The sequence below is a fragment of the Arvicanthis niloticus genome, chromosome 2 (assembly GCF_011762505.2).
Source record: "Arvicanthis niloticus isolate mArvNil1 chromosome 2, mArvNil1.pat.X, whole genome shotgun sequence".
Lineage (NCBI taxonomy): Eukaryota > Metazoa > Chordata > Mammalia > Rodentia > Muridae > Arvicanthis > Arvicanthis niloticus.
The window spans coordinates 55,611,035-55,636,979 of record NC_047659.1 but is presented as its reverse complement, the minus strand read 5'-3'; the positions used below and the strand labels follow the sequence as shown (position 1 = coordinate 55,636,979).

Below are 25,945 nucleotides of genomic sequence, written 5' to 3'. Positions count from 1 at the left end.
TCCATGACAAATCCAAACTTACACAGTATCTCAACACAAATCCAGCACTTCAAAGAATAATTGGTGGAAAACTCCAACACAAGGAGGGAAACTACAACCTAGAAAAAGCAAGGAAGTAATCTTCCAAAAACCCCAAAAGAAGATAGTTACACAAACATATCTCCACGAACGTTAGCCCAAAAGCTTGGATTAGCGAAGACTCAACCCACAGACCACATGAAGCTCATGAAGAAGGAAGACCAAGAGGGGATGCCTCAGTTCTACTTAGAACGAGAAACAAAAATGCTCAAGGGAGCAAATAGGGAAACAAAACATGGAACAGAAACTGAAGGAGGGGCCATCAGGAGACCATTCCACCTGGGTATTCACCCCATGTACAGCCACCTAATCTAAACACTGTTGTGGCTGGCTGGAAGTGCATAATGTGAGGAACATGATATAGCTGTCTCCTTAGAGGTCTGCCAAAGACTAACACACTCAGAGGACAATGCTCACAGTTAACCACTGATATGATCAGGGGTTTCCCAATGGAGAACTTAGTGAGAGGACTGAAGGAGCAGAAAGGGTTATTGACCCCAGGTGGAAAGCAACAATACCAAACAACCGGAGCCCCCCAGGGTCTGAACCACCAGCCTGGGAACACATAAGGAGGAACCCAAGACTCCAGCGGTATATGTAGGGGAGGATGGCCTTGTCGGACATAGGTTGGAGAGGAGTTTCTTGGTCCCATAAAAAAAAAAAATGCCTCATAGAAGCATGAGGAGGGGGATGGGATAGGAGGTTTCTGGGTGGTGGGAGGAAGTAGGCTAAGGGGATAAAATCTGAAACGTAAATACTACAACCAATTTTAACAAGCAGGAAAAAAAAAGTCTTCAGAACCAACATCTTTAAAAAAAAAATGTAAGCCCCCTGGGGGTGGGAAATTTTTTTTTTCTCTTGATACTAAAACTTGTTCTGAGAATTGTATATTGCAGAATACACAGCCTTGGTGTATCTACTCATCAAGCATACTGAGCAGACCTGCCCAAACCTCTGATGTCCTGGAATTCCATCTGGATTCAGTGAAGACAAAGCATCAGAGGCTTATCAACTATCAACTTACTCTTCCCCCCCACCCTTCTTCTAAAATCTCAACGCCCTTAATCAGCTTGAAGAAGTTAAAGAAGAGTCAGCGCCCCTATTCTCTGAGCTTGGGGACTAATGGGGAATAATGGTCTGTCTTTTGTTGGAACAGGGGGGATTAGCTAGGACTTATTGCATAGCCATAACCTATTGGTAGAAATCTGTATAATTATTATCAAGATGAAGTTATAATTTCTTAAATGGTACAAAATTTACTTTGATCTCAAATTTAAGGTTTTTATTGGTATGAGCCTCTTATTAATATAAAAATGAGATGAATATTGATACGCTCATGGGCATTGTGCCTGTATAACACATTTAGGAATACAATGCCTAGACCCAGCCCTTTTTTAACTTTTTTAACTGATTTGGGATGGTTAACCTAGGAGTTAAGGGACTATAGCAAATTCATATTTTTGAGTTTATTGTTAGGGTGTTTTCCATATTTTATTTAGAAATAGCTGAGAGGAGTGAACAGACAACAGTCCAGGTTACCTTACATGGATAGTTGGTTTTCAAAACATCAGAAGTCCATAGAACTGACATTACAAATATTTATATATTAATGTTCATTTTGATTAGAGACCTGTCTGCTCCTGACAGTTTCCTGTCGTGGATTCTAAGAAGAAATTGGGCATCCTTGGAGTTACTCCAGTAGTGTGGTAACAGCCACTAGGCAAGAATTGCCTCTCTCCATCTACAGACAAAATACTGTCCAGAAAAGGACACACTTGCAGAATAGTCGACTGATTATATCTGCCTAGACAGAGTAATCAGTCCTTAATAATCCTGCATCACCAAGGTCTGTCAGATGATTCTGGGCCAGAAGGCTGAAGATTTGATGCTCCAACGTTCGGTAGTATAGGGGCTTTTCAGGTGTGCAGAGGTCTCTATAAATTGGCTAAGTTTTAGAAGCTATGCTTTGTGCTTCCCACAATTATAGTTAACTCAGTCATTCTGGATTTCTGACGGGGTTGAAAACTTATAGCTATTTACCGTAAGAGAAAAGATTTGAGTGGATGGTCGTCAGCTGACATTCATCCTAAAGCCAAGGAAAAAGCCAGGTTCAGAACTAAATGTTTTAGTTAGGATAGATGACAGAGGTGCTGGTTAGTCAACAAAAGGATGGACTGGGTATTAGGACTATCTTGTACCTCACTGGTACAAATTGGCATAATTATGCTCTAATTGTATTTTGAGAGAAAAGTTTCATTTTAACAGGAAGGGTGATGGGTAGGAGGAGCTAAGGTAGGAGGAGTACTGAGAGGAAGAAAAGGAGTAAGAAGAGGAGAAGAAGAAGGAGAGGAGAAGCTAGGTGATGAAAGAGAGATAGAGGGGGGAGACAGGGAGGCAGATATTCATGTATCTCCACCAGTCAAAGATAGTTGTTATATCTAGGTCGGTCAGTGGGTTACACCTCTGATTGAACAATTCCAAATTTATAACGCTTATGATTAACATTATTTTTAAAAAAATGTATAAATGCAAAAAGGAAAAGGGGGCTTGGGATAGGGGTTTTCTAAGGGGGGGAATGGGGAAAGGGGATGGCATCTGAAGTGTAAATAAAATATCTAATAAAAAATTTTTTAAAAATTAAAAAAAAAAAAGAAGAGTGAGGCAGGAGGATTTTGAATTTGAGGCTAGCCTGCACTAAATACTTGAAAGGGAAAAAAAGAATAATAAAAGGACTCTCCTCAGTCCAGACAAATCTATTTCCATCCGGTGACTTTCCTACTTCTTTTTTTATTTTATTTATTAGATCTTTCATTTACACTTCAGATGCCATCGCCTTTCCCCATTCCCCCCCCCCTTAGAAAACCCCTATCCCATACCCCCTTTTCCTTTTTGCATTTATACATTTTTTAAAAAAAATGTTAATCATAGGCTTTATAAGTTTGGTATTGTTCAATCAGAGGTGTAACCCACTACCCAACCTAGATATATCAACTATCTTTGACTGGTGGAGATACATGAACATCTGCCTCCCTGTCTCCTCCCTCTATCTCTCTTTCATCACCTAGCTTCTCCTCTCCTTCTTCTTCTCCTCTTCTTACTCCTTTTCTTCCTCTCAGTACTCCTCCCACCTTAGCTCCTCCTACACATCACCCTTCCTGTTAAAAGGAAACTTTTTTCTCAAAATACAATTAGAGCATAATTATGCCAATTTGTACCAGTGAGGTACAAGATAGTCCTAATACCCAGTCCATCCTTTTGTTGACTAACCAGCACCTCTGTCATCTATCCTAACTAAAACACTTAGTTCTGAACCTGGCTTTTTCCTTGGCTTTAGGATGAATGTCAGCTGACGACCATCCACTCAAATCTTTTCTCTCAAGGTAAATAGCTATAAGTTTTCAACCCCGTCAGAAATCCAGAATGACTGAGTTAACTATAATTGTGGGAAGCACAAAGCATAGCTTCTAAAACTTAGCCAATTTATAGAGACCCCTGAACACCTGGACACTCGCTCTACTTCAAAACGTTGGAGCATCTGTTCTTCTGCCTTCTGTCCCAGGATCATCTGACAGACCTTAGTGCTGCAGAATTATTAAGGGCTGATTACTCTGTCTAGGCAGATATAATCAGTCGACTATTCTGCAAGTGTGTACTTTTCTGGACAGTAATTTTTCTGTAGAAGGAAAGTGGCAATTCTTGCCTAGTGGCTGTCTCACCACAACTGGAGTAACTCCAGGGATGCTCAATTTCTTCTTACAATTTAACATAGGAAGCTGTCAGGAGCAGACAGGTCTCTAATGAAAATGAACATTCATACTGAAATGTTTGTCATGTCAATTCTAAGGATTTCTGATGTTTTGAAAACCAGCTATCCATGTAAGGTAATCTGGACTGTTGCCTGTTAACTCCACTCAGCTATTTCTAAATAAAACATAGAGAACACCCTTATAATAAACTCCAAGTCATGAATTTGCTATAGTCCCTTAACTCTTGATACTAAAATTTGTTTTGAGAATTGTATATTGCAGAATGATCAGCCTTGGTGTATCTACTCAACAAGCAAGCTGGGCAGACCTGCTCAAACCTCTGAGGTCCGTGAATTCCATCTGGAGGCAGCGAAGACACAGCATCAGAGGATTGTCAATTTGCTCTCCCCCTCACTCCTCTTCTAATATCTCAACGCCCATAATCAGCTTAAAGAAGCTAATGATGAGTCAGCGCCCCTGTTCCCTGGGCTTGGGGACTAAGGTGGTAAATGTTGGGCTGTCTCTCTAGGGAAAAGTAGTGGTTTTGTCGGAATAGAGAGGATTAGCTAGGGTTTATTGCATAGCCATAACCTATTAGTAGAAATCTGTATAATTAATATCAAGATGAAGATATAAATTCTTAAATGGCACCAATTTACTTTGTTTACAAATTTTAAGGTTTTCATTGGCATGAGCTCCTTAGTGATATAAGAGTGAGATGAATATTGTTACTCCCATAGGCATTGTACCAGTATAACACATTTAGGAATACAAAGCTTAGACCCAGTCCTTCTTTAACTTTTTTAACTGATTTGAAATGGTCAGCCTGTGAGTTAAGGGACTTTCCTACTTCTAATGTAGTGAATCAATTTATTGGCAAACAATTATTAATGCTTCATTTGTTTCCTCCTAAGCTTGCTTGCTTATTTTTTATTTATTTATTTTTTTATCTATTTATTTAATAGCCTGATTGCAGCCCCCTCCCTCCTCTCCTCTCACTCCTACCCTCACAACCCTCCCTCCCGCCCCCCATTATCTCCTCCCTTTCTCCTCAGAGAAGGGAAAGCCCTCTATGGGTACCAACACCCAGAGGCCGGCAGGCAGGCATAGGGACCGCCCCTGCACCAGTTGTTTGGAGGACCTGAACGCTGTTCATCGGCTGCATATGTGCAGGGGACCTAGGTCCAGCCCATGCTTGCTCTTTGGTTGGTGATTCAGTCTCTGGGAGCTCTGAAGGGTCCAGGTTAGTTGGCTCTGTTGGTTTACCTGTGGAGTCCTTGTCCCCTTCATGTCTCTCAATCTTTCTCCCAACTCTTCTATAATCCCCGTCTCCTGTTTGGGTGTGAGTCTCTACATTTCTTTCCAAAAAGGCTGTGGGTGGAGCCTCTCAGAGGTCAGTTATGCTAGGCTCCTGTTTGCAAGCATAGTGTAGTATCATTAATAGTGTCAGGGACTGGTTCTTGCCCATGGGCTGGGTCTCAATTTGGGCCAGCCATTGATTGGCTATCCCCTCAGTCTCGGCTCTATCTTTGTCTCTCCACATCTTGTAGGCCCAGCACATTTTGGGTTGAAGGCTTTGTGGGTGAGTTGCTGTCCTTACCCTTCCACCAGGAGTCCTGCCTGACTACCGGAAGTGGACATTTCAGGATCTGTATCTCCCACTGCTAGGCATCTCAGCTAGAGTCACCCCCTTAGACCTTATGGGGCCTCTCCCCATCTCAGGTCTCTGGCACCTCCTAGAGATTGCCCCATCCTCTGATCTTTCTTCTCTCTCCCCTGCTCTCCTATATATGACGCCCCACAGCCCTTTTCCACCCAGTTCACTCTTTCTGTGAATCTCGGATCTCTATTAATTTTCCCTTTTGAGAAAGATTTAAATATCCTCTATAGGCTTAGATTTTTTTCATAACCTACTTTAAAGGGTTCTCAAATGCTTTGACCCCTACTTCTAGCCCACTGTCCAAAGATTTGGGAGATAAGATGGTAAATAGTACAAGAAGTAGTTTAGAAGTAGTTTTTTGGGGCGATTCCATTCTCCGTTGTCAGGATATCAGCAGTCTGGTTCAGTAATGTCATGAGATCAAACATAAATCATCAGTGCTGGGAAGCGACCAGCACTAGCAGGGACACCAGGAGGTTTTTGTTGTGCCTCTCTCAATGAAGGGAAGACTTGAGACCAAATTATAAGTGAGTACATACCATGCATGTCCTTTGGGTCTCGGTTACCTCATTTTCAGGATGATATTTTCTAGTTCCATTGGCAAAATTCATGATGTCCTTGTTTTTAATGGCTGAGTAGTATTTCATTGTGTAGATATACTACATTATCTGTATCTATTCTTCAGTTGAGGGGCAACTAGGTTGTTTCCAGTTACTAGCAATTATGAATAAAGATCCTATGAACATAGTTGAGCGAGTGTCTTTGTGGGATTGTAGAACATTTTTTTGGGGGGGTATATGCCCAGGAGTAGTATAGCTAGATCTTAAGGCAGAACTATTCCCAATCTTCTGAGAAACCGGCAAGTTAATTTTCAGAGTGGATATACAAGTTTGCAGTCTCACCAGCAGTGGAGGAGTGTTCCCCTTTGCCAGCATGTTCTGTCCTTTGAGGTTTTGATCTTATCCATTCTGGTGGGTCTAAGATAGAATCTCAGAGTTGTTTTGATTTGCATTTCTCTGATGACTAAGAATGTTGAACTTTTTTTTTTTTTCCGAGACAGGGTTTCTCTGTGTAGCCCTGGCTGTCCTGGAACTCACTCTGTAGACCAGGATGGCCTCGAACTCAGAAATCCGCCTGCCTCTGCCTCCCAAGTGCTAGGATTAAAGGTGTGCGCCACCACTGCCCAGCTTGAACATTTCTTTAAATGCTTCTCTGCCATTCGAGATTCCTCTGTTGATAATTCTGTTTAGATCTGTACCCCATATTTTAATTGGGTTATTTGGATTGTTGGTGTCTAGCTTCTTGAGTTCTTTATATATTTTGGATATTATCCCTCTGTCAGATGTAGGGAATAGTGCAAATCCTTTCTAAGTCAGTAGGCTGTTGTTTTGTCCTGATGACAGTGTCCTTTGACTTACAGTAGCTTTTCAGTCTCATGAGGTCCTGTTTATTAATTCTTGGCCTTAGTGTCTGCACCATTGGTGTTCTGTTTAGGAAGTTGTCTCCTGTACCAATGAGTTCAAGGCTATTTTCAACTTTCTGTTCTATTAGATTAAGTGTGTCTAGTTTTAGGTTGAGGTCTTTGATTCATTTGGACTTGAGTTTTGTGCAGCGTGATAAATATTGATCTATTTTCAATCTTCTACTTACAGACATCCAGTTAGACCAGCACCATTTGTGAAGCTGTTCTCCCTTTTCCATTGTATTGTTTGGCTTCTTTGTGAAAAATCAAGTGTCCATAGATGTGTGGGTTTATTTCTGGATCTTTGATTCTATCCATGGATCCACCCGTTTGTTCCTATACCAATACCATGCTTTTACTTTTATCACTACTGCTCTGCGGTACAGCTTGAGGTCAGGGATGGTGATTCCTCCCGAAGTTCTTTTATTGTTCAGGATCGTTTAGCTACCCTGGGTTGTTTTGATTTTCCATATAAAGTTAAGAATTGTTTTTTAAAAGTCTGTGAAGAATTGTGTTGGAATTTTGATGGGAATTGCTTTGAATCTGTAGACTGCTTTTTGAAAGATGGCCATTTTCTTTTCTTTCTTTCTTTCTTTCTTTCTTTTTTTTTATACTATGTTAATCCTACCGATCCATGAGCATGGGAGATCTTTCCTCCTTCTGAGATCTTCAATTTCTTTCTTCACACACTTGAAGTTCTTGTCATACAGGTCTTTCACTTGCGTTGTTAGATTTACACCAAGATATTTTGAGTTATTTGTGGTTATTGTGAAGAATACTGTTTGGGTCGAGAATTTTATGGATGGGTTGGTGTCCTTAACCCTCCATTGGGGATCCTGCTTGGCTATAGGAGGTGGCCTCTTCAGGTTCCATGTCCCCAGTGCTTGGAGTTCAGCTAAGGTCACCTGCATAGACTCCTGGGAGCCTCCCCCACCCCAGGCCTCTGGCATGTCCTAGAGATGTCCCCCACACCCCTGTCAGCTGTAGATTTCCATTCTCCTGGCCCTCTCTACTCTCTCCTTTGTCTTCTCACACCTGATCCTGACCCCCCTTTCACACCCCAATTCTTCTCCCACCCCATTCCCTCCCTCCTTCGACCTCCTATGACAATTTTATTCCCCTATGTGGGATTCAAGAATCCTCCTGTGGGTCTTCCTTGTTTAGCTTCTTTGGGTCTTTGGAGTGTATCATGTGTACCCTATACTTTATGGCTAATATCCACTTATAAGTTAGTACATACCATGGGTGTCTTTCTGGGTCTGGGTTACCTCACTCAGGATATTTTCTAGTTCTATTTATTTGCCTGAAAGATTCATGTCTTGGTTTTTAATAGCTGAGAAGTATTTAATTTTGTAAATGTACATTTTTAAAATTCATTATTTGGTTGAGGGACATCTAGGTTGTTTCCGTTTCTGGCTGTTACTTATAAAGCTCCATGACCATAGTGGAGCATGTGTCCTTGTGGTATGGTGGAACATCTTCTGGGCATATACCCAGGAGTGGTATAGCTGGGTCTTGAGAGGAAGAACTATTCCCATTTTTTAAAAGAAACCACCAGATTGATTTCCAGAGTGGTTGTACAAGTTTGCACTTCCACCAGCAATGGAGGAGTGTCCTTGTTCCACATCCTTTCCAGCATGTGCTGGCACTTGAGTTTTTGATCTTAGCCATTCTGTTGGAGTATAAGATAGAATCTAAGAGTCGTTTTGAGTTGCACTTCCCTCATAGCTAAGGATGTTGAACATTTCCTTAAGTGCTTCTTAGCCATTGGATTTGGTTAATACAAAATCTTTGTCATGGAATATTTCATAGCAGTGCATCAATCCCTATCTGAGTCACTGTAATGGTTTATATATGCTCAGCCAGAGGAGTAGCACTATTAGGTGTGGCTCTGTTGGAGTAGGTGTGTCATTGGAGGTGTGGGCTTTAAGATCCTCATCCCAGCTGCCTGGAAGCCAGTAGTCTTCTAGCAGCCTTCTTAGGAAAATGTAGAACTCTCAGTTCTTCCTGTACCATGCCTTCCTGGATGCTGCCATGCTCCTGCCTTGATGATAATGGACTAAACCTCTGAACCTGTAAGCCAGCCCCAATTAAATGTTGTTCCTTTAAGAGTTGCCTTGGTCATGGTATCTGTTCACAGCAGTAAAACCCTAAGATACTCAGCCACACCCATTTGTTTCTTCTGTATTTTCTATATTTTGAAGGAAATCTTGGACATTGTTATCATAAAAATAAAATCAGTGTACCTGAAAACAAAGTATCAAATATCCGTTCTTATTTGTTTCTTTTCTTTTCCTACTCCTTCCTTATTCTTAGTCCTTGTCCCTCTGCCTCCCACTGTTTTTGTTTTGTTTTGTTTTGTTGGTCTATCCCAGGCTCTTGTGCCTGCTTAGTTAATGTTCTACCACTGAGCTATATCTGAGGTCCTGTGTATGTGTGTGTGCGTGCGCGCGCATGCATGCACGCAAATCAAACCCAAGAAGTCCACATAGTATATTTGGAGAATATGATAAAAAAATCATTTTTCTGTTTCATAAAATTTCTATGTTTTAGTTTTTTTCTGCTCATTAAAAAAACGTATTTTATCTATATGACTAGCTGATAAAGTAGGTAAAACAGACAGTTTAGTTTTTTTTCTACTTAGCAAATTAAGTAGTCATGGTACAGACAGATAAAGTAAGCGAAATTACCAAAGTCACTAAGGAACTGGGTTACAAGACAGGAACTCCATTTTTAGAGCAAGAGTCCCTTATGACTGAGGATGAGAATGTCATGTGTTTAAAAGAACATTAGGAAGCACAGAAAATTCTGAGAATTTTGGGGAAAAAAAAGCATCAGTACAAATTGAGGACTGTTTTAAAATCTTGGGAAGTGACATATGTAAATGAGGCAGTGCTCTCCATCAGTGGGAGTCTGCTGTGCTTCATGACATGGGCAGAGCCTGTGCTCTATAGTAGCTGTGTGCCTATGTCCTTTTGTTCTGTCCACTGTTAGACATGTTACATCACATGTAACACATGTCACAAATGTCAGCTTGCTTACAATTTCACTAGTAAACACTTGATATTCAGGATCCTTTTAGCTAGAAAAACAATGCAAATGAGGGGTCTGACTCCACAGAACTGCCCAAAGTAGAAAAGACTCCCCCCACCTTCCCTTAGGTAGAATGGATTCCCTTCTTATTTTTCACTGCCCCCTACTGGTGCATGGTGTTTCTAATTAAAACACACAGGGAAGCCTGTGTGAGGGAGAAAAAAAAGGAAAAGTTAAAGTAGGAGTAGGTGTGGCTTCATAGGCAAAGATAAATTAGATTTTCTAATAAACATCTTAAAAACACCGATTACAATATTCTTAGGCATTGTGAGGGATACTAATTAAGTAGGAACCATCACAGATACACTTTTTTGGTGGCATTTGCACTTTTCTGGGCACAGCATGCTAATTATATACGAGGTACACAGTGCACCATTTTCCTGTAAGTCAAGAGATGGGCTGCTATCTCTCCAAGCAGTAAGCGTCCCTGTGTGTCAGTTTCCTGGCCTTTAGTGCACTGCAGTGCATTAGAGACTTCTAAAACAAGACTATTTATTTTGTGTTTGTGTCTGAGCATCCATGTGCCATGGCACGCTGGGGGAGGCCAGAAGACAACTTATGGGAGTTATTTCCTTCTACCATGTGGGTCCTGGGGATTGATCTCCGATTGTTGAGGTGAGGGTGGGGAGCTGTGGGCGGGGTTAGATTCACAGCAGGTGCCTTTAACTCAAAACCATCTCAGCTGCACTTTTGTAGGACGCTCTACACACTCAACTGCTTAAGAACCAAAAGAAGCACTGCTGTCTGACCAGCCCCGATTTTACTCTAGGTCCCCTTCCTCCCTTCGGTTTGCGGTGGCACAGTGGCCACTTCTGGTCTTCTGGAGGCTTTCCTTTTCATAAGAAAGAAGGAAGATATTTCTCTGTGCCTGGCTTACTTAACTTAGAGTGAACTCCAGTTCTCCGCATGCTGCTTGTAACAGCTGAATCACGTCCTGTGCCATGGCACTTATATTCCTTGGAATGTAAGTGGAATACGTGTGCCACTGTGATCTCTGGTTTTGGGTTGCATTTCTTCATTGGTGAGGCTGAGCAGTTCTTATTGTTGACTACAGACAGGTCATGTTTTCATCCTACTTTGAATTTTTCTTTACAATCTGGACATTAATATCACAGACAAAGTTTGTACTTCCATATACTATAAGGTTTTCTCTGAATTATTCCCTTGCCATACAGCTTCTTAGTAGAATATAATTTCATCCATTTGTGCCCCTGCCTCTGGTGTCTATTTAAATAAATATTTAAATAAAGTCATTGCTATTTATACTACTATCTTAAAGTGTTCTCTCTATATTTCCTCACAGTAATTACAAAATCCGAGGCTACTTCTGCATGTGTATCTAGTTTCGCTAGGGTTTACTGGAGATACTCTTCTCTCCACTGTATACTCTTAGAGTCTTAGCTGAAAATCAACTGTCCATGAGTATAGTTTAATTTCAGGACCCTCTCTTCCATTGACCTGCCAGTTTTTAATGTTAGTAGAATGTTGCTTTGTTACTGTGATTTTATGGTATATTTTGAAGTCAGGTTTTGTGGTATTTTCCAGTTTTCTTCTCTTACCAAGTCACTCTGGTTATTCTGTTTTTGTTGTTGTTGTTTTTCTTCTCAGTGTGATATGTATTTTACAATTTTTGCTTCTATTTCTATGATTAAGTATTTCTATTTGGACCATCTCATATGAAATTATAATTCTTACCAAAAAATTATTAGCACAGTTTGAATTAAAATTAGAATTCAATTAATTCTTCTGTTTAATTAAAATATGAACGTACAGCTGTGGGTAAAGCCACGCTCTATGCTCTGATATGGCAGGAATTGTAAAGGCATGGCTGGAGTGCAGGCGAGCACAGGAAGAGCAGGGACAGAAGGACACTACTACCTCACCTGGCTTTAGCTGGGTTCTCAGATCCTTAAGTTTACATGGCCAAGTGCTTTGCCCAATGAACCATCTTGCCAGTCCCTACAGTAGTATACTCTTGAATAAAAAGACATTAAGGACCCAAGAATCCAATACAAGTTCTAATTGGCTGTACACAGCTTGTTTCCCAGGCTTGCTCTGGTCTGCTAGGAGGAGCTGCACATAGCAATGGTGTAGCTGCACTGTACCTGTGATGCTCCTTAGGGTTATTCCCATTTAAGCATCAACCTGCCAGTCAGTTCTGGGAGTTCTAACACTGCAGATGCACATGAACCTGAGGTCAGCCAGTGTGTTATCCCAGTGACCTAACCTCATGTCCAGCAGCAGGTCCTATGTTCAGCACACATTCCATAGACATACAGCTTAAGTAAAAGTAATACCTACTGTCTAATACTGCCTAGAAAATGTTTACCAGCAAGTATAAGAAACAATTATAGGTAGACACTGAGTACCTACTCACTATTTATGATTTAGTGACAGGAGAGTAGTCTGTAGGCTCCCTTCATGTACCCTCTGTTGCCCAGTACAGTAGTGTGCAAGTAACTAGTTCACTATGCTAGTATACTTTAACTACGTAAGACTTTTTTGGGCATGCCACTTGTGGAATTTTGCATAAACAAGTCACTTTTAAAAGAAATTCTAGGTTTTCAAAGTTTAATAAATAAAGGTTCTTGCTGTTATTAGTCATGATTCAAACAGTTGGTTAGGAATGCCAACTCCTGTGTGTGCTCACACGAACAGCACAGAGTCTGAGTCAGGGAGGTAAAATGTAATAACAGACAGGACAATCTGAATGAGGTTGGAAAGGACAATAAAGTGCACTGCTTTCCTTAACTCACACCTATGGCACAGCCTCTATAAAGACAACTAAGGAGCAAGGTAAAGTGATAAAATCTTCCAAACACAACAACCATCTTTAGCTTTAGAAAAAATAATTTGACTTTATTCACTGGCACCCTCTGACCATCCCACACACCGGGGGCGGGAACTGAACTAGGTCACTCTGCTTTTGGAGTTGTAGGAGAAACCTGGGACCCTTTGAGTGCAAACAACTGAGAAATGGGAAGAGTCCATCATGTGCTTGATTTTAGTAAAAATTACTTCAGTTGTTATGGAAATACTTTACTGAAAAAGATAATAATTGAGTAACAGCATCATCATGAGCCACATTAAAATGAATCTAAAATTATTGTTCCTATTTGAATAGTGACTACTGGACAGAAGGAAAAAACACAGCTACGGGGGAAAAAAATCAACGTGAGTGATCGAAACAGAGAACCCAGAAGTAAAATATGTCAGTATCAGGAAGACACATGAAACAAAACAAATGAAACCATCAGTAGGAACATTTATGAAAGCAAATAAATGAAGGTGTGCACACTAGAAACAGGGCTGAGGGCTTAGACCTGTGACATCCGCATATCACACTGCTGTAAATACTCTCCTTACCTTGTTCTTAAGACTGTAGTTTACAGGATTTTTACACTTATAGTTGTGATAAATTAAAAACAACTCTTCAACTCTTACAAGAAAACCTCTGTCTATACAGTAGTACATAGTAGGAAAGATGGGTACATTTTTATTTTCCCATATTGTGAAAATAGTCAAAATAAAATATACGGTCATAGACAGAACATTTAGAAGGGGTAACTGAAAAGCAAGTCAGTTCTTTTCAGGCCCATCACAAAATTACAAGTGAAAACCCAAGTCCACTTTGTACAGTAGGAAAATGACAGACCCACACGCAGGGCCAGGTGTCCAAACATCAGTTCTGATGGTCAGCAAACTAGTTTGTGGGCTGGACTTGGCCTGTGGAGAACTTCTATATGGCCCTGAGCGAAGACTGATGTTTGTATTTCTAAAAGGATTAACAACAACAACAAAGACACAACAAAGAACCATATGTGGACTCCAGTCTCAGATGGTGCCGCCCGCCAGGCTCTCGACAGGAAGCCTCTGCAGACCGTAGCACTGCACAGGTGTTTCGTCTGCACAGTGCAACTGCAAGGCCCAGGTCACGTGCATCTGCTTCCCCAAGAGCATCTTAACTTGGGAAAGGGAGCTTCTGATGCCATTTTCCAGATTCTTTTCCTTACGATTTTTTTCCTTCAACATCATCAAAGCTCATCCTGCATAAATGTAAAGGTGATTACAAAATAAAGGTATTATAAGCTAATCAATATTTTGCTTTCTTACACATACTCAATGTTCTTACTGAATAGAGTATTACACAAACACTCTTTGCTTGATTAACAATCGAAATGTCAGTTTTCACCTGCACACTGTAGGCAATGTCATACGTACTGGTATGTCATCCTGTGTGAGATGGTTACTACTGTCAACCTGATGGGATCTCTGGGAATTCCTGATGGAGTTATCATGATCTAGCACCTGCCTCATAACTTCCCCAACAGGTGAATGCGCTGTGTCCTTGAAATGTGAGTCAGAAGAACTGTTTCTACCCTAAGTTGCTTCTGTTAGAGTATTTTCCACAGCAACAGCAAAGATATTAAGACACTAAGTGATGTAATATAGTATGTTCTTTTTCTTAACTTCAGTTATAGTATTTTGGTTTATGTGTAATAACGCCTTTGAAACTATTTAACTTGGGTAAAATCATAAGTTCTAAAAGACTTTGAAAAATTAAAGTAACTCAAACATTAGAAAAATATATTATATACGCTAAGAAGACATGGATTCCTATCTCCTGTACCCTTTGGATGTACATAGATGTGTGGGAACTAGGCCTTTCCCCACTTAGAGCTCCCGCTCGCTGCTATGCAGAACTATTTTCTATAAGGCCTGAGACTCTCCAGAGGCTATGCCGTCAACTGTACTAAATTCTACTCAGCAGCTCCCACACTCATGGAGTTTTCGGCTCCACAGACTGAGAACAGACTTAAGAGAGATCAAACAAGTGGGCTTCAGAAGAGAGAGCAACAGGAAGGAGCCTGCAGTGCTGATGATCAGATAAAAATTCAGGAACAACGGGATTACGGTTTAAACACAGTCCATCTAGACCAAACACAAAGGAAACTTTGCTTTCTAAAATATATGTTCAGGTTCTAGAATATTTACCGCTAGTAATTCAGTATTTTATTTATACTAAACAACATTTAAATAACTATTAACCACATCACTATTTTAAATTACTCTCTCTCTCTCTTTCTATATATAGATAGATAGATAGATAGATAGATAGATAGATAGATATAGATAGATAGACAGACAGACAGACAGACAGACAGACAGACATGTATTTTTTAAAAAAATATTTTGGAGACAGGACTCCTGCCTAGCTTGGAACTTATTATGTAGACCAGGCTAGTATCAAACTCACAGAGAACAGAGATCTGCCTGTCTCCACATCCAAGTGCTGAGATTAAAGATGTGCACCACAAAACCCAGCTTTCATATTACATGTATTAAAAATAGAAAATCTGCAATGGAAGTCCAGGTATTCTCAGAGTTATATAACTACTTTCAGAACATTTCCTGCACTTCAGAGCCAGACTCCTTCACATTCTTTTTTTTTTTTTTTTAAAGATTTTATTTATTTATTTTACATATATAAGTACACTGTAGTTGTCTTCAGGCAAGCCAGAAGAGGGCATCAGATCTAATTGCAGATGGTTGTGAGCCACCATGTGGTTGCTGGGAATTGAACTCAGGACCTCTGGAAGAGTAGTCAGTGCTCTTAACCACTGAGCCATCTCTCCAGCCCCTCCGTCACACTCTTAAGTAGTCATTGCAGTTTCTACTTTCACCCTGCCTTGGCAACCATCAACCTGCTTCTTGAATATTCCCATATATCCATCCTTTTTTCTTTTGTTTCTGAGACAGGGTTTCTCAGTGTAATAGCCCTGGCTATCCTGGAAATCGCTCTGTAGACCAGGGTATACCCCAACTCACAGAGATCCACCTGCCTTCACATTACAATTTTTTTCAAAACTATACCATGTACCATGGATGCATTCTTCACTTTTTCCCTTACAAAGACTGCAGGCAGCATCAATGTGCCTGCCACATTTTGCTGATCCCCTGTTGCGGGGTGGCTGTCTGTCCCTATTTGCTGTATGAGTGATGTTGCTATATACACTAGAGTCCAAGTTCTTTTATGAAAGAAACTTGATAATTTTTTGTTAACTGGTGAGTATACAAATTTCCAAGCATTTCATTATCTAGAGTCTGTAATGTTGGCTGCTGTATTTCTCCAAAGTGAGTATGTCTTTGAATATTCATTTTTGTGTGGAATGCACACCAAGAATACGTCTCGGCAACCTGCCAGTCACTTGTAGGCTTGGCTCTTACCTTATTTCTCCTTACTTGGCTTTGGAGCGTTTCCAATTTTCCATAAATCAAGGCAGCAATAGTTTTTGCATCTCTGGAATTTATTTGCTCTTCCCAAATACTTTTCTAAAATTAAAAACACTCATGTTATCTTTTAAGTACTTAAATCAAAACATGATATTTCCACACAAGAAGCTTGCTTACTTATTCCTTAAAGTTTTTTTTGTTCCAAAACTGTTTAAATTTCCTGTTTCTTCAAGTATATAATGGTACAAAAGTAGTTAACCTCACTAGAAAAGATAATACTTGCAGCATAATGAGAGCACAAAATGATTTCTAGGAAAAGCACATCACTGGTTTCAAATATTCTTATGTGGCGGGGAGCATGTGTGTAACAGGTTGAGCCAGGGGTAGCTCGGCAGCAGAGCACTGATTACCCTTGTGTGGTAAAAACCACCAAGACGAGGATGCCATCAGCTCACATCCCAGTTTTTTTTATTTCTGACAAAATATTTTAGTAGACAAAATGTGTCACTTATCTTTAAAGGATCAATATTCTTGCTAAAATATCATAGTTCCATTCAAAATCATTGTGTTGTACTTGGGAAGACTGGACAGGTCTTATGTGCTTTTTGTTAACGACTCTATCAGTTGAAAGATGCAACTTTTGAAACCAGACCCTGGTTTTCTGAGACCTTGGTCTACCAAGGTTTCTTTCACTGAAAACCTAACACAGCCTGGCACTGTGGTGCATGAAATCCTAATAGTCAGAGGCAAGTGGATATATCTGAGAGGCCAATGCCAGCGGCTCCACAAAGCAAGTTAGCTAACACAAACAAAAATCAAACCTAAGCAACAAAGAAAAAAAGGCATATTGGTAGTCGTGCCCCCAAAGCAAAAGTCCCCACTTGTAATCTAAGTCCTTAGTGAGCATCCCTCAAAAATGCTGTTACTAAGTGTATTTTGAAGTATTTATAAACTAATTTCTTTCAATATTTTTAGAATATTTAAAAAGCAATTATTAAAAAGTAGAAAAATAAAACTGCATAGAAGATAATAATTTTGCATTGTACAACCTAGACACATAACGTGTATTAATGTTTAGTTATGTTTCTTTCTATTTATGGAACACAAAGTCTGTAAGGCAACTGAAAGCACACAGACCAGAAAGCCTTTTAAGATCCCTTGGTACACTGGAATAGAAGATGTCTCAGTAAGAAATACTTTTAAAAGATGAAGGGAAAAACTAGAAACTAGACAAAATCGTCCTCCCCTACAACATTCTGGGCTTGGCCTGCTGAAGGAAGGCAGAGTCAGTCTGCACGCACCTTTCCTCTCTCATAGTGGTACAGTTTGACACTGGGGTAGGCTTTGATGCCAGCTTTCTGGCATGTCTGGGGGTAAGCCTGACAGTCCACTTTCCCAGCTTTCACTTTTCCTTTGATCATCTGAAAAACAAAACAACAAAAAAACCCAAATTCACAGATCTTGCCACTTTCCAACATAATAGATTTCAAATCTTTATATATTTACATAAAGTTTTTCTACTTCAAACTCAGTTGTACTTCTTCATATTCAAACAAGATTGTTTCTACTTTTCCCGAGCCCTTTAAGCTTCCATTTGCTGCCATCTGTCTAACATACGCAGGCTTTTCCTCGTGAGTACCTGGAGGCTTTAACTCTGACCTCTACAACTGTCCAGCCACCCCAGTCTGCCCACCACAACCAACATCTGTCTTTAATCCTAATTGGCATTCTTATTGGTGCATGGCTGACCACACCACTTAGACTGCCTAGGTCATGAATCCAGACTTTCTATACAGTCAACGTTGAGTCTTGCTCTTTCCATGCATTTCCAGATGGCTACAAAGGAGTTTCCCTGCACTGCAGCATTTCCTCTCAGCAGCAGCGTGCATCCTGTCTCTGCCATCTGGGTGTTCATCCCTCCCTCCCCATCTATGTATGTGGTACTCTCTCTCCACTGATCCCTGTTATCACTCTCAACACAAGAACGGCTTTAAGGTCACAAGTGACCTCTTTGATCCAACCAAATAGACAATTACTGGACTTCTTCCTGTGTGCTTTACACTGCTGTCCGCATCTGCCTCTTGTATTTCCCAACAGCACTTACAGGCACTCCAGCCCCACCCTTCCCCAGAACAGAGAGCTTCTTCTGTACCTTCAGGTTACTACATCCCACTCATCCCATCTTTGGGTTTCTTCATGGTCAACAGTCTTTCAGTTAGATCTTATATAATCCTATGCTGATCAATCTTCCTTTGATTTGGTAATCTACATTTCTGGACTGTTTTTTGTGATTGCCTCATGAGCACCTATACATAAGATATCTGAGTCTTTTCCCTCTGTGGTCATTCAAGGTGGAAGCTAGCTGTACCCTCAGTTCCCTTCGTTTCACCTATGTCTCATAACATAGTTCTGCCTGTCCTTGTGGTTGTCATGTGTCTCTCTCTTTCTACCATCACTCTCCTCTACTGAGTTATGGTATCCTCTCCAGCTCCAGAACAATCAGTGAAAGTGTCTTTGCTTCCTCTGGTTTCTATGACTACCGAAATGAATACAAACAGGGAGACCAGCATAGAATAACAGTGTGCACATACACAAGCACACACACTGGGACACTTGTAATCTGTCACTAAATGCACTAAAACCTGTCTCAAGAAAGACAGATAATAGTTATAGAAACACATTTTTTTTTTAAATTGAGAGATATTTTTAAGAACTAAATTAAAAATTAGTTTACAATGTTTTAACCAACTGTTAAAACATATATACGTGTAAAATTTATTTAACTAGATAACAATACTTACCCTGGCCAAGAGTTCAAACTCAGGAGCAAAATTCTGGCAAGGTCCACACCAAGGAGCATAGAAGTCAACCACCCAGTGAGTCTTCCCTTGTAGAACTTTTTCATTGAAAGTTTGAGGTGTTAAATCTATGGATGCTTGGGGTAAAAATCTGCAGTAAGGGAACCAAACATCAGTTTTTGTTGTACAAAAGTAAAGCAAGCATTCTATGGCAATACTGCAAGCATTCCTTAGTTAGAAATGGTTCAATCCTTAATAAATGTCATCCTTTTCCCAGTATTTTAAATGCCAGAATCCTAACTCACACGAAACTATGCACATGAGAAGATAAACAGCTTCGAGTCAAGTGTTAAACAACAATATACATTTTCATCACTCACCCGAGGCCCCAGCTCCTCAGGGAATAAGCGTCCCTGTTCCAGCCACTGTAACTACTGAAAAAAGAAGAAAAATCTAGTTGTAAATAGTATTTCCTAGTACTGCATATGGTCAACAAACAGTCTACTGCAGTAATAAAAAATATAGCTCTTGACTGGCTAATGTCACCTTGTACCTCTTTCCACAAAGGAAATAAGAATTGTATGACTTCCGGTCTATTTTTCTGAGTCTTTGTATCTTCCTCTCCCTTAAGTACTCCCCTAAGAGCTACCTTAGGACTACGTGTCCTTTTTGTGATTTCCCCAGAGCAGATTCTTTTATCTTTTATAGAGAAACCCATGGCTCAATTTTCACTTAGTTACAATTGTGTTTTTTTTTTTTTTTTTAATACCTATGTAGTGTAGAACTAGGACAGTCTTGGGTTCAAATCTTAGCCCCCAACTTTAGCAGATGAGCTATAAGTCTGCTGGGTTAGTTCTTTCTCAGTAATGGTAGGAGGCGTATGATCCCCATCCCCCCACTAAGTATAAGGACTTAGGGCCAAGTAAGGACTTAACACCAGTTCCTCCTCTCACAGCTTCTTGACTAGAACTTCATAGCTAGTTTTACTGTCCAGTTCCCTTATCTTCTGAGGGAACATCCAGTAGTGGCCTCCCAGTACGTATCTGTTGACCTAACTTAAATGTTAACTGTAAAATCAAATGATTATAATGGATATCTTCAAATGTGACAGAATACTTACTGATACTGATAAGCTTTATTTGACCTTTGGGGATAAAATCTTATCTCGGGGTATCTCTGAACATTTTCTTGAGTACAAAAAGAATGATACTGTTGGCAGTCCACACTGCCTACACTGATCAGCCCAGTTAATGTCTATAAAAGAACAAAAGTCAACACATGGGTCAATGATTAAAATTATCTCTATAACTCAATTTTGTTTTAAAAAAGAAACTTACACGTGTGAGTTCTTTGTCTACATGTATATGCACCATATGTATGCACTGCCCTTGGAGGCCAAGAGGGCACTGGATCTGGAGTTAACAATGGCTGAGAGTGCTTGGAACCAAACAGGTTTTCTGCAACAGCAGCCCAGTAATCTTGTTGACCAACTCAACTATCTAGCCCTCACCACAACTTTTATGTATTCTAAACAGTCATCCTAACATGGGTATTGATCAGTATCAGAGGAACAATAGGTAAGGATTTAAAATATGCCATTTAAACTAATGAATTTGAATGCCATGACTTTGTATTAAGAACTTCCCACAGTTATTGTAGATGAAATAACTGGTTCTATTCATTTACTATGTAGGTAAATACAATTTTCAAAAATTCTAAACACCCCCCCCCCAAAAAAAAAAAAAAACCAACAACAAAAAACCTCAAAACACTTTAATCCCAGCACTTGGGAGGCAGAGGCAGGCAGATTTCTGAGTTCAAGGCCAGCCTGGCCTACAGAGTAAGTTCCAGGACAGCCAGGGCTACACAGAAAAACCCTGTCTTGAAAAACAAAAACAAAAAAACAAACAAACAACCCCCCCCCCCCCAAAAAAAACCCTATGTTAAGCTGGGCTGTGATGACATAAGTTTTTGACCCCAGAACCTGGGAGGCAGAGGCAGGTAGATCTCTGAGTTCAAGGCTAGCCTGGTCTACAGAGTGAGTTCCAGGATAGCCAGCTAGGGTTATATAGGGAAACCCTGTCTCACAAAAAAAAAAACAAAAAAAAAAAACAAAAACAAAATGTCAACAACACAAAAAACATTAGCAACCAAAATATAATCAGTATTTTAAAAAAAAAAATTTTTTTCTAATGAAGGTAAGCTGTCTGACTAAGTATTCTAAATTTGCCTTCATTCAGTATCTTATAACACCGCCTGTTTACAGAAAATTATATATATATATATATAATTGTTTGAGATTATTTTCTATTTTGTTTCATTTTTGTTTGTTTTGGAGATTGATGGCCCAGGATAATCTTGAACTCCTGATCCTCCTGCCTCAGCATCTGAATGCTAGTATTATCAGGATTCACCACCATCCTTGCCTACTAAGCTATTTTAAAGACCCAATAATGTGAGCAAACAGTATTTGTAAGCTCTACAAATAAAATTATAGAAAAATTTAAACAGAAATGAAGACACCCTCAGGGTTAGCACTGGCAGCACTGTCAAAAGTGTATTAGACAGTTCAGTTAGTGGGTAGAGGCAGTGTGTCATCTTAATGATTCAATCAGGTCTGTGTAAATTGTCTTGAGTATAGGTTTATCCCCTTGGTTTCAAAGTAACTGTTAAGCAAACATTCTAGTAGGTGTAAGATGTAAGTAAACTAATGATACTATACCCGGGCCATGCGTTTCCATTCTGGCATTAAGACCTGACAGGGATGACACCATGGAGAATAGAAATCAACCATCCAGACTTCATCATGCTTTCTCTGTTTAACTAGTTCATTGAAAGTGGTGGGTGTAAGAGAGACCACTGAAGGGTTTCTGAGATCCTAAGAAATAAAAAGACTACTATTACACACACCAAGTTTTTCATGTATTTCTGGCAAGTTGCTGGGCCTGTCATTGAAAAAGTTTCTATTTTAGAGAAATCAGAAGACATAGACATTTAAAAGAATCTATTAAGTTTGGCTTTTGCCAATCAATTTTCTTAAAAGGTTTATTTTCTCACTAGCTCTAAAACCACTGTAAGCTGGGAAAAGAGGTATCCCGAGGAGACTGTGAATAGATCATCATAATGAAGTTCTAGGAGTAATCAAGATACCTACATAGGCCCCACTATCTGTTATGATAGCAGGAATATGTGTTTAGAAGTGACCATTTAATGACTAACACGACACCTACTACTACTATTTTTGATATTTAAATGGAGATGCTATACACCTTTCTAGAGACTGTGTATATCCCAAAGGCAGTTTTAACAGAGCCTCAACCTGTATCAAGTGATACTAACACATTAACTTCACAAGGACAGCAATCAAAACAAAACAACACAACATATTACTCTGGAGGAGGTCAGATGAACAGGACACAGGAGAATGGACACTAGTGAGTAACAATAAGCTACAGTTTCAATTTCTTCAGAAATCACTGAAATTATTCTAGTCAAGACTGAATAAAAACAGGCCCTTCTGTGCTAACTATGACAAGCTTGGTGCAAGATGCCTAGCCTTGATGCTGTGAATGCTCTGAAGGAAAACAGGGAAGGGGTGACAGGCTTCACAGAAAATTATCATTTCACATACCCAATAGCAGCATCTCCCATGTACAAAACACTACAGTAATAAAAAGCTTAAATTAAAAAAAAAAAAGGTTTTCAGAAAACCATCTCCAGGCACAAAAAGAATAAGTCCTAATACAAACAGTCGTCCAAAGTATACATATAAATAGAAAGATTTCTACCCATAGCCTAGGATTTCAAATACCTCTATGAACTCCAGGATCTGTTCCGCAGAGTGATGTCCTTCATACTCATGAATACTGGACTGATTGAATACCACTGTTGTTGGGTAAGCCTGGATGTTATACTGTGAGGAAGAAGAAATTCACATACTTTACCTATTAGTTTCAATTTTGTAATGCTTGCTTTTTATACATATATTTATTTTTATTTTATATGCATGGGTGTTTTTCCTGAATGTATGTATGTATGTATGTATGTATGTATGTATGTATGTCATGTGATGGAGGTCAGAAGATGGTGTCTGATCCCTTGGAACTGAACTAATGGACAGCTCTTTTCAACATGTGGGTGCAGGGACAGAACCTGGTTTCTCAGTAAGATCAACAAATGTTCCTAACTGCTGAGCCACGTCTCTAGCAGCCTTTTAAAAGATTGTAGAAATCCAATGTTATCTTCTTGGTAGCTTAGACAAATTTAGCAAAGACAATGCATTGAAGCTTGTACTGATGAATAGTTCAACATTAACCCAATGGCACTAAAACATGGGAAGTGAGCCAGAGTAATAGCTTAGTGCACACTTCATCTTTTTGTTCTCTTCAAACTAGGAGGGAAGAGATGATATACACACAGCAGTCATTTCTTCTAGTGACAGCAATTAATCATCCTAGAGCGCAATGGTCAGCAACATAAAACAGAAGAACAAATGACCACGACTATATTTTATATTAAAGAATTATGAGTCATGCTCTAAGAAAATGGTCACTTTTTATTGTTTACTCAAGAAAGTTCTTAAGAGTATAAAATAAAATATTTAATTCCTTCCTCACAGTTAACATGGTCATTAGCCCTGAAGATTTAATTTTTAAAGTGACCAAATGATTTTCTTGTCTAGCTCATTAGTAAATGGGAAATTTTAAGAGTCATAATTATAGAAAAAAATAGCATATTATGAGGTTTAAAAATGTGTGAATTCAAAGCATTTATTAGGTTAACATAGACTAGGTAAAAGTTTACAAGTTCTTATTATCTTTTGAGTTAGTCTAGCCACCCAGAAACTCTCATTCATGTCTCAGAGCAATTTTACTCAGCAATTACAATGACAAAACCTAGACTGGCGGTGGTGGTGCACACCTTCAACCCCAGCACTTGGGAGGTAGAAGCCGGCAGATCTCTGAGTTCGAGGCCAGCCTGGTCTACAGAATGAGTTCCAGGATAGCCAGGGCTACACAGAGAAACCCTGTCTTGAAAAAACAAAACAAAACCCAAAAGACAAAACAAAACAAAACAAAACAAAACAAAATCCCCCCTTCCCTAAATTATAAAACCTACTTTACAGACCAGGACACTGAGCTACTGAGGAGTATGTGACTTGGTGAACTTGTAGGAGGTGCTTAAGTGGGGAAATCCTGACCTTACTTCAGGTGAATGTGATGCTCATTTTTATCCCGTATACTTTAATTGTTGATAATGTACTTACTAGAGATAAAATGTAGAAAAACTAAAGGGATTAAATTAACTACTGTTATTCATGATGTTTGCATCTTTGGTTGTCATCTAATTTCCAAGTCACATAAAGGACATTAGATGACAATGACTCTTTTTATTATTTCCTTAAAATACACAGTCCATCTCAACCAAACTTACTTTTAATTTCAAACACACCAAAACTGAGAGTAATCTCCTAACTACCTACATATCTGTTCCTTATGTTTAACAACTAATAGGTGTGATACTGTGGCTGACACTGTCTCCCTTGGTCTGGATCCTCCCTAATCTGCTGAACTGGTGGGTATCCAGTCCACTGCGTTTTACGCTTTCCCACATGTATATTTTTCTTTAAGCAGCACACTGCACTGCTCTGAATATTTAGAGACTTTTCTCTGATTCTGAGAATACTTAACTGCTGCTATGTTTCATTTTACATTGAGATTTTTAGGATTTACCCAAGCTGGTAAAGATTTCTTTTTCAGTGCATGGTTTCGAACACAGGAATTAAACATGGGAGGGAAGTGCTGTATCACTGAGCTACACCCCTTGCCTGGCTTATTTGTAGATGCTCTGGTATTTCACTATACCATTTCTAAATATTGTTACATTGCTAATTTTTTTTCTCAATTTGATAAACTTGGGTAGGGAAAGATTTCAAAAATTTGATGGAGCTTATATTTTCTTGACTAGCGAAGCCAAACATTTTTGCTTTTCTATTATGCATTAAAAAACAGGCTTTCCTTTCCTTGCTAACTTTTTCTTTAACATTTAACTTTTTGAGTTAAAACATTTATATTACAGAAAGGATATAAACTTTTATGGACTTATATAGATATAATTATCATCCAGTCATGACTACTGCAGTAGTTTGAATAGCTTTGGCCTCCATAGACTCATGTGTTTAAATATGCTTAGCCCAGGGAAGTGGCACTATTAGGAGGTGCGGACTTGTTGGATAAAGTGGGCCACCGGGGGGTGGGCTTTGAGACCCTCTACCTAGCTGCTGGAAGACAGTCTTCTTCCAGGCTGCCATAAGATCAAGATGTAGAACTCTTGGGTCCTTCTCCAGCACCTCGATTTTGCCATACTTCCCACCTTGATAACAGTCTGAACCTCTGAACCTGTAAAAAAGCTCCAATTAAATGTCCCTTTTAAGAGTTGCCTTGGCCATGGTGTCTGTTCACAGCAATGGAAACCCAAACTAAGACAGCTACTCTTACATCATCTATACCTCTCCTGCTTCTAGTTTATTCTTATACCAACATTATAAAGTTTCACATCCCATTCATAAATACCAGAAAATATTTAAAATATAAGACATCAACACCCACATAAGCACTTCTTTTAAATTGGATATCCTGTCTGGTCAAATCAACAACTACTCTAAGCTGACAAGTATAAAGAAATCTAATACAAATTGTAAAAACTTAAAAGTATGTTACAAAAGTACAGAGGCTTAGATAAAATAGAAATTTATATAAGTATTTTATGAAGTCAATTAAGTGCATGCCAAAGTCTGGTAAACAAAATCTTGGATACCATCAACTTTCTACATATCCATTGACAATTCAACCATAATTTATTATTCTGTTGAAAC

The 25,945-nt window shown here is 39.4% G+C and overlaps 1 protein-coding gene across 1 annotated transcript in view; it reads right to left on the bottom strand.

Moving 5' to 3' along the window:
- Nucleotides 1-12,871: 12,871 nt before the first annotated feature.
- Dnajc10 (DnaJ heat shock protein family (Hsp40) member C10) overlaps nucleotides 12,872-25,945 on the bottom strand; it is a 40,739-nt gene continuing 27,665 nt past the window's right edge. Inside the window, exons 16-23 of the mRNA XM_034494579.2 lie at nucleotides 22,883-22,984; nucleotides 21,794-21,949; nucleotides 20,192-20,325; nucleotides 19,452-19,505; nucleotides 19,075-19,222; nucleotides 17,575-17,694; nucleotides 16,268-16,372; nucleotides 12,872-14,085 (exon numbers count right to left, since the gene is read on the bottom strand). Of these exons, the coding sequence (XP_034350470.1) occupies nucleotides 14,074-14,085; nucleotides 16,268-16,372; nucleotides 17,575-17,694; nucleotides 19,075-19,222; nucleotides 19,452-19,505; nucleotides 20,192-20,325; nucleotides 21,794-21,949; nucleotides 22,883-22,984 (831 nt within the window). The 3' untranslated portion in view covers nucleotides 12,872-14,073. The remainder of the gene's footprint in view (nucleotides 14,086-16,267; nucleotides 16,373-17,574; nucleotides 17,695-19,074; nucleotides 19,223-19,451; nucleotides 19,506-20,191; nucleotides 20,326-21,793; nucleotides 21,950-22,882; nucleotides 22,985-25,945) is intronic.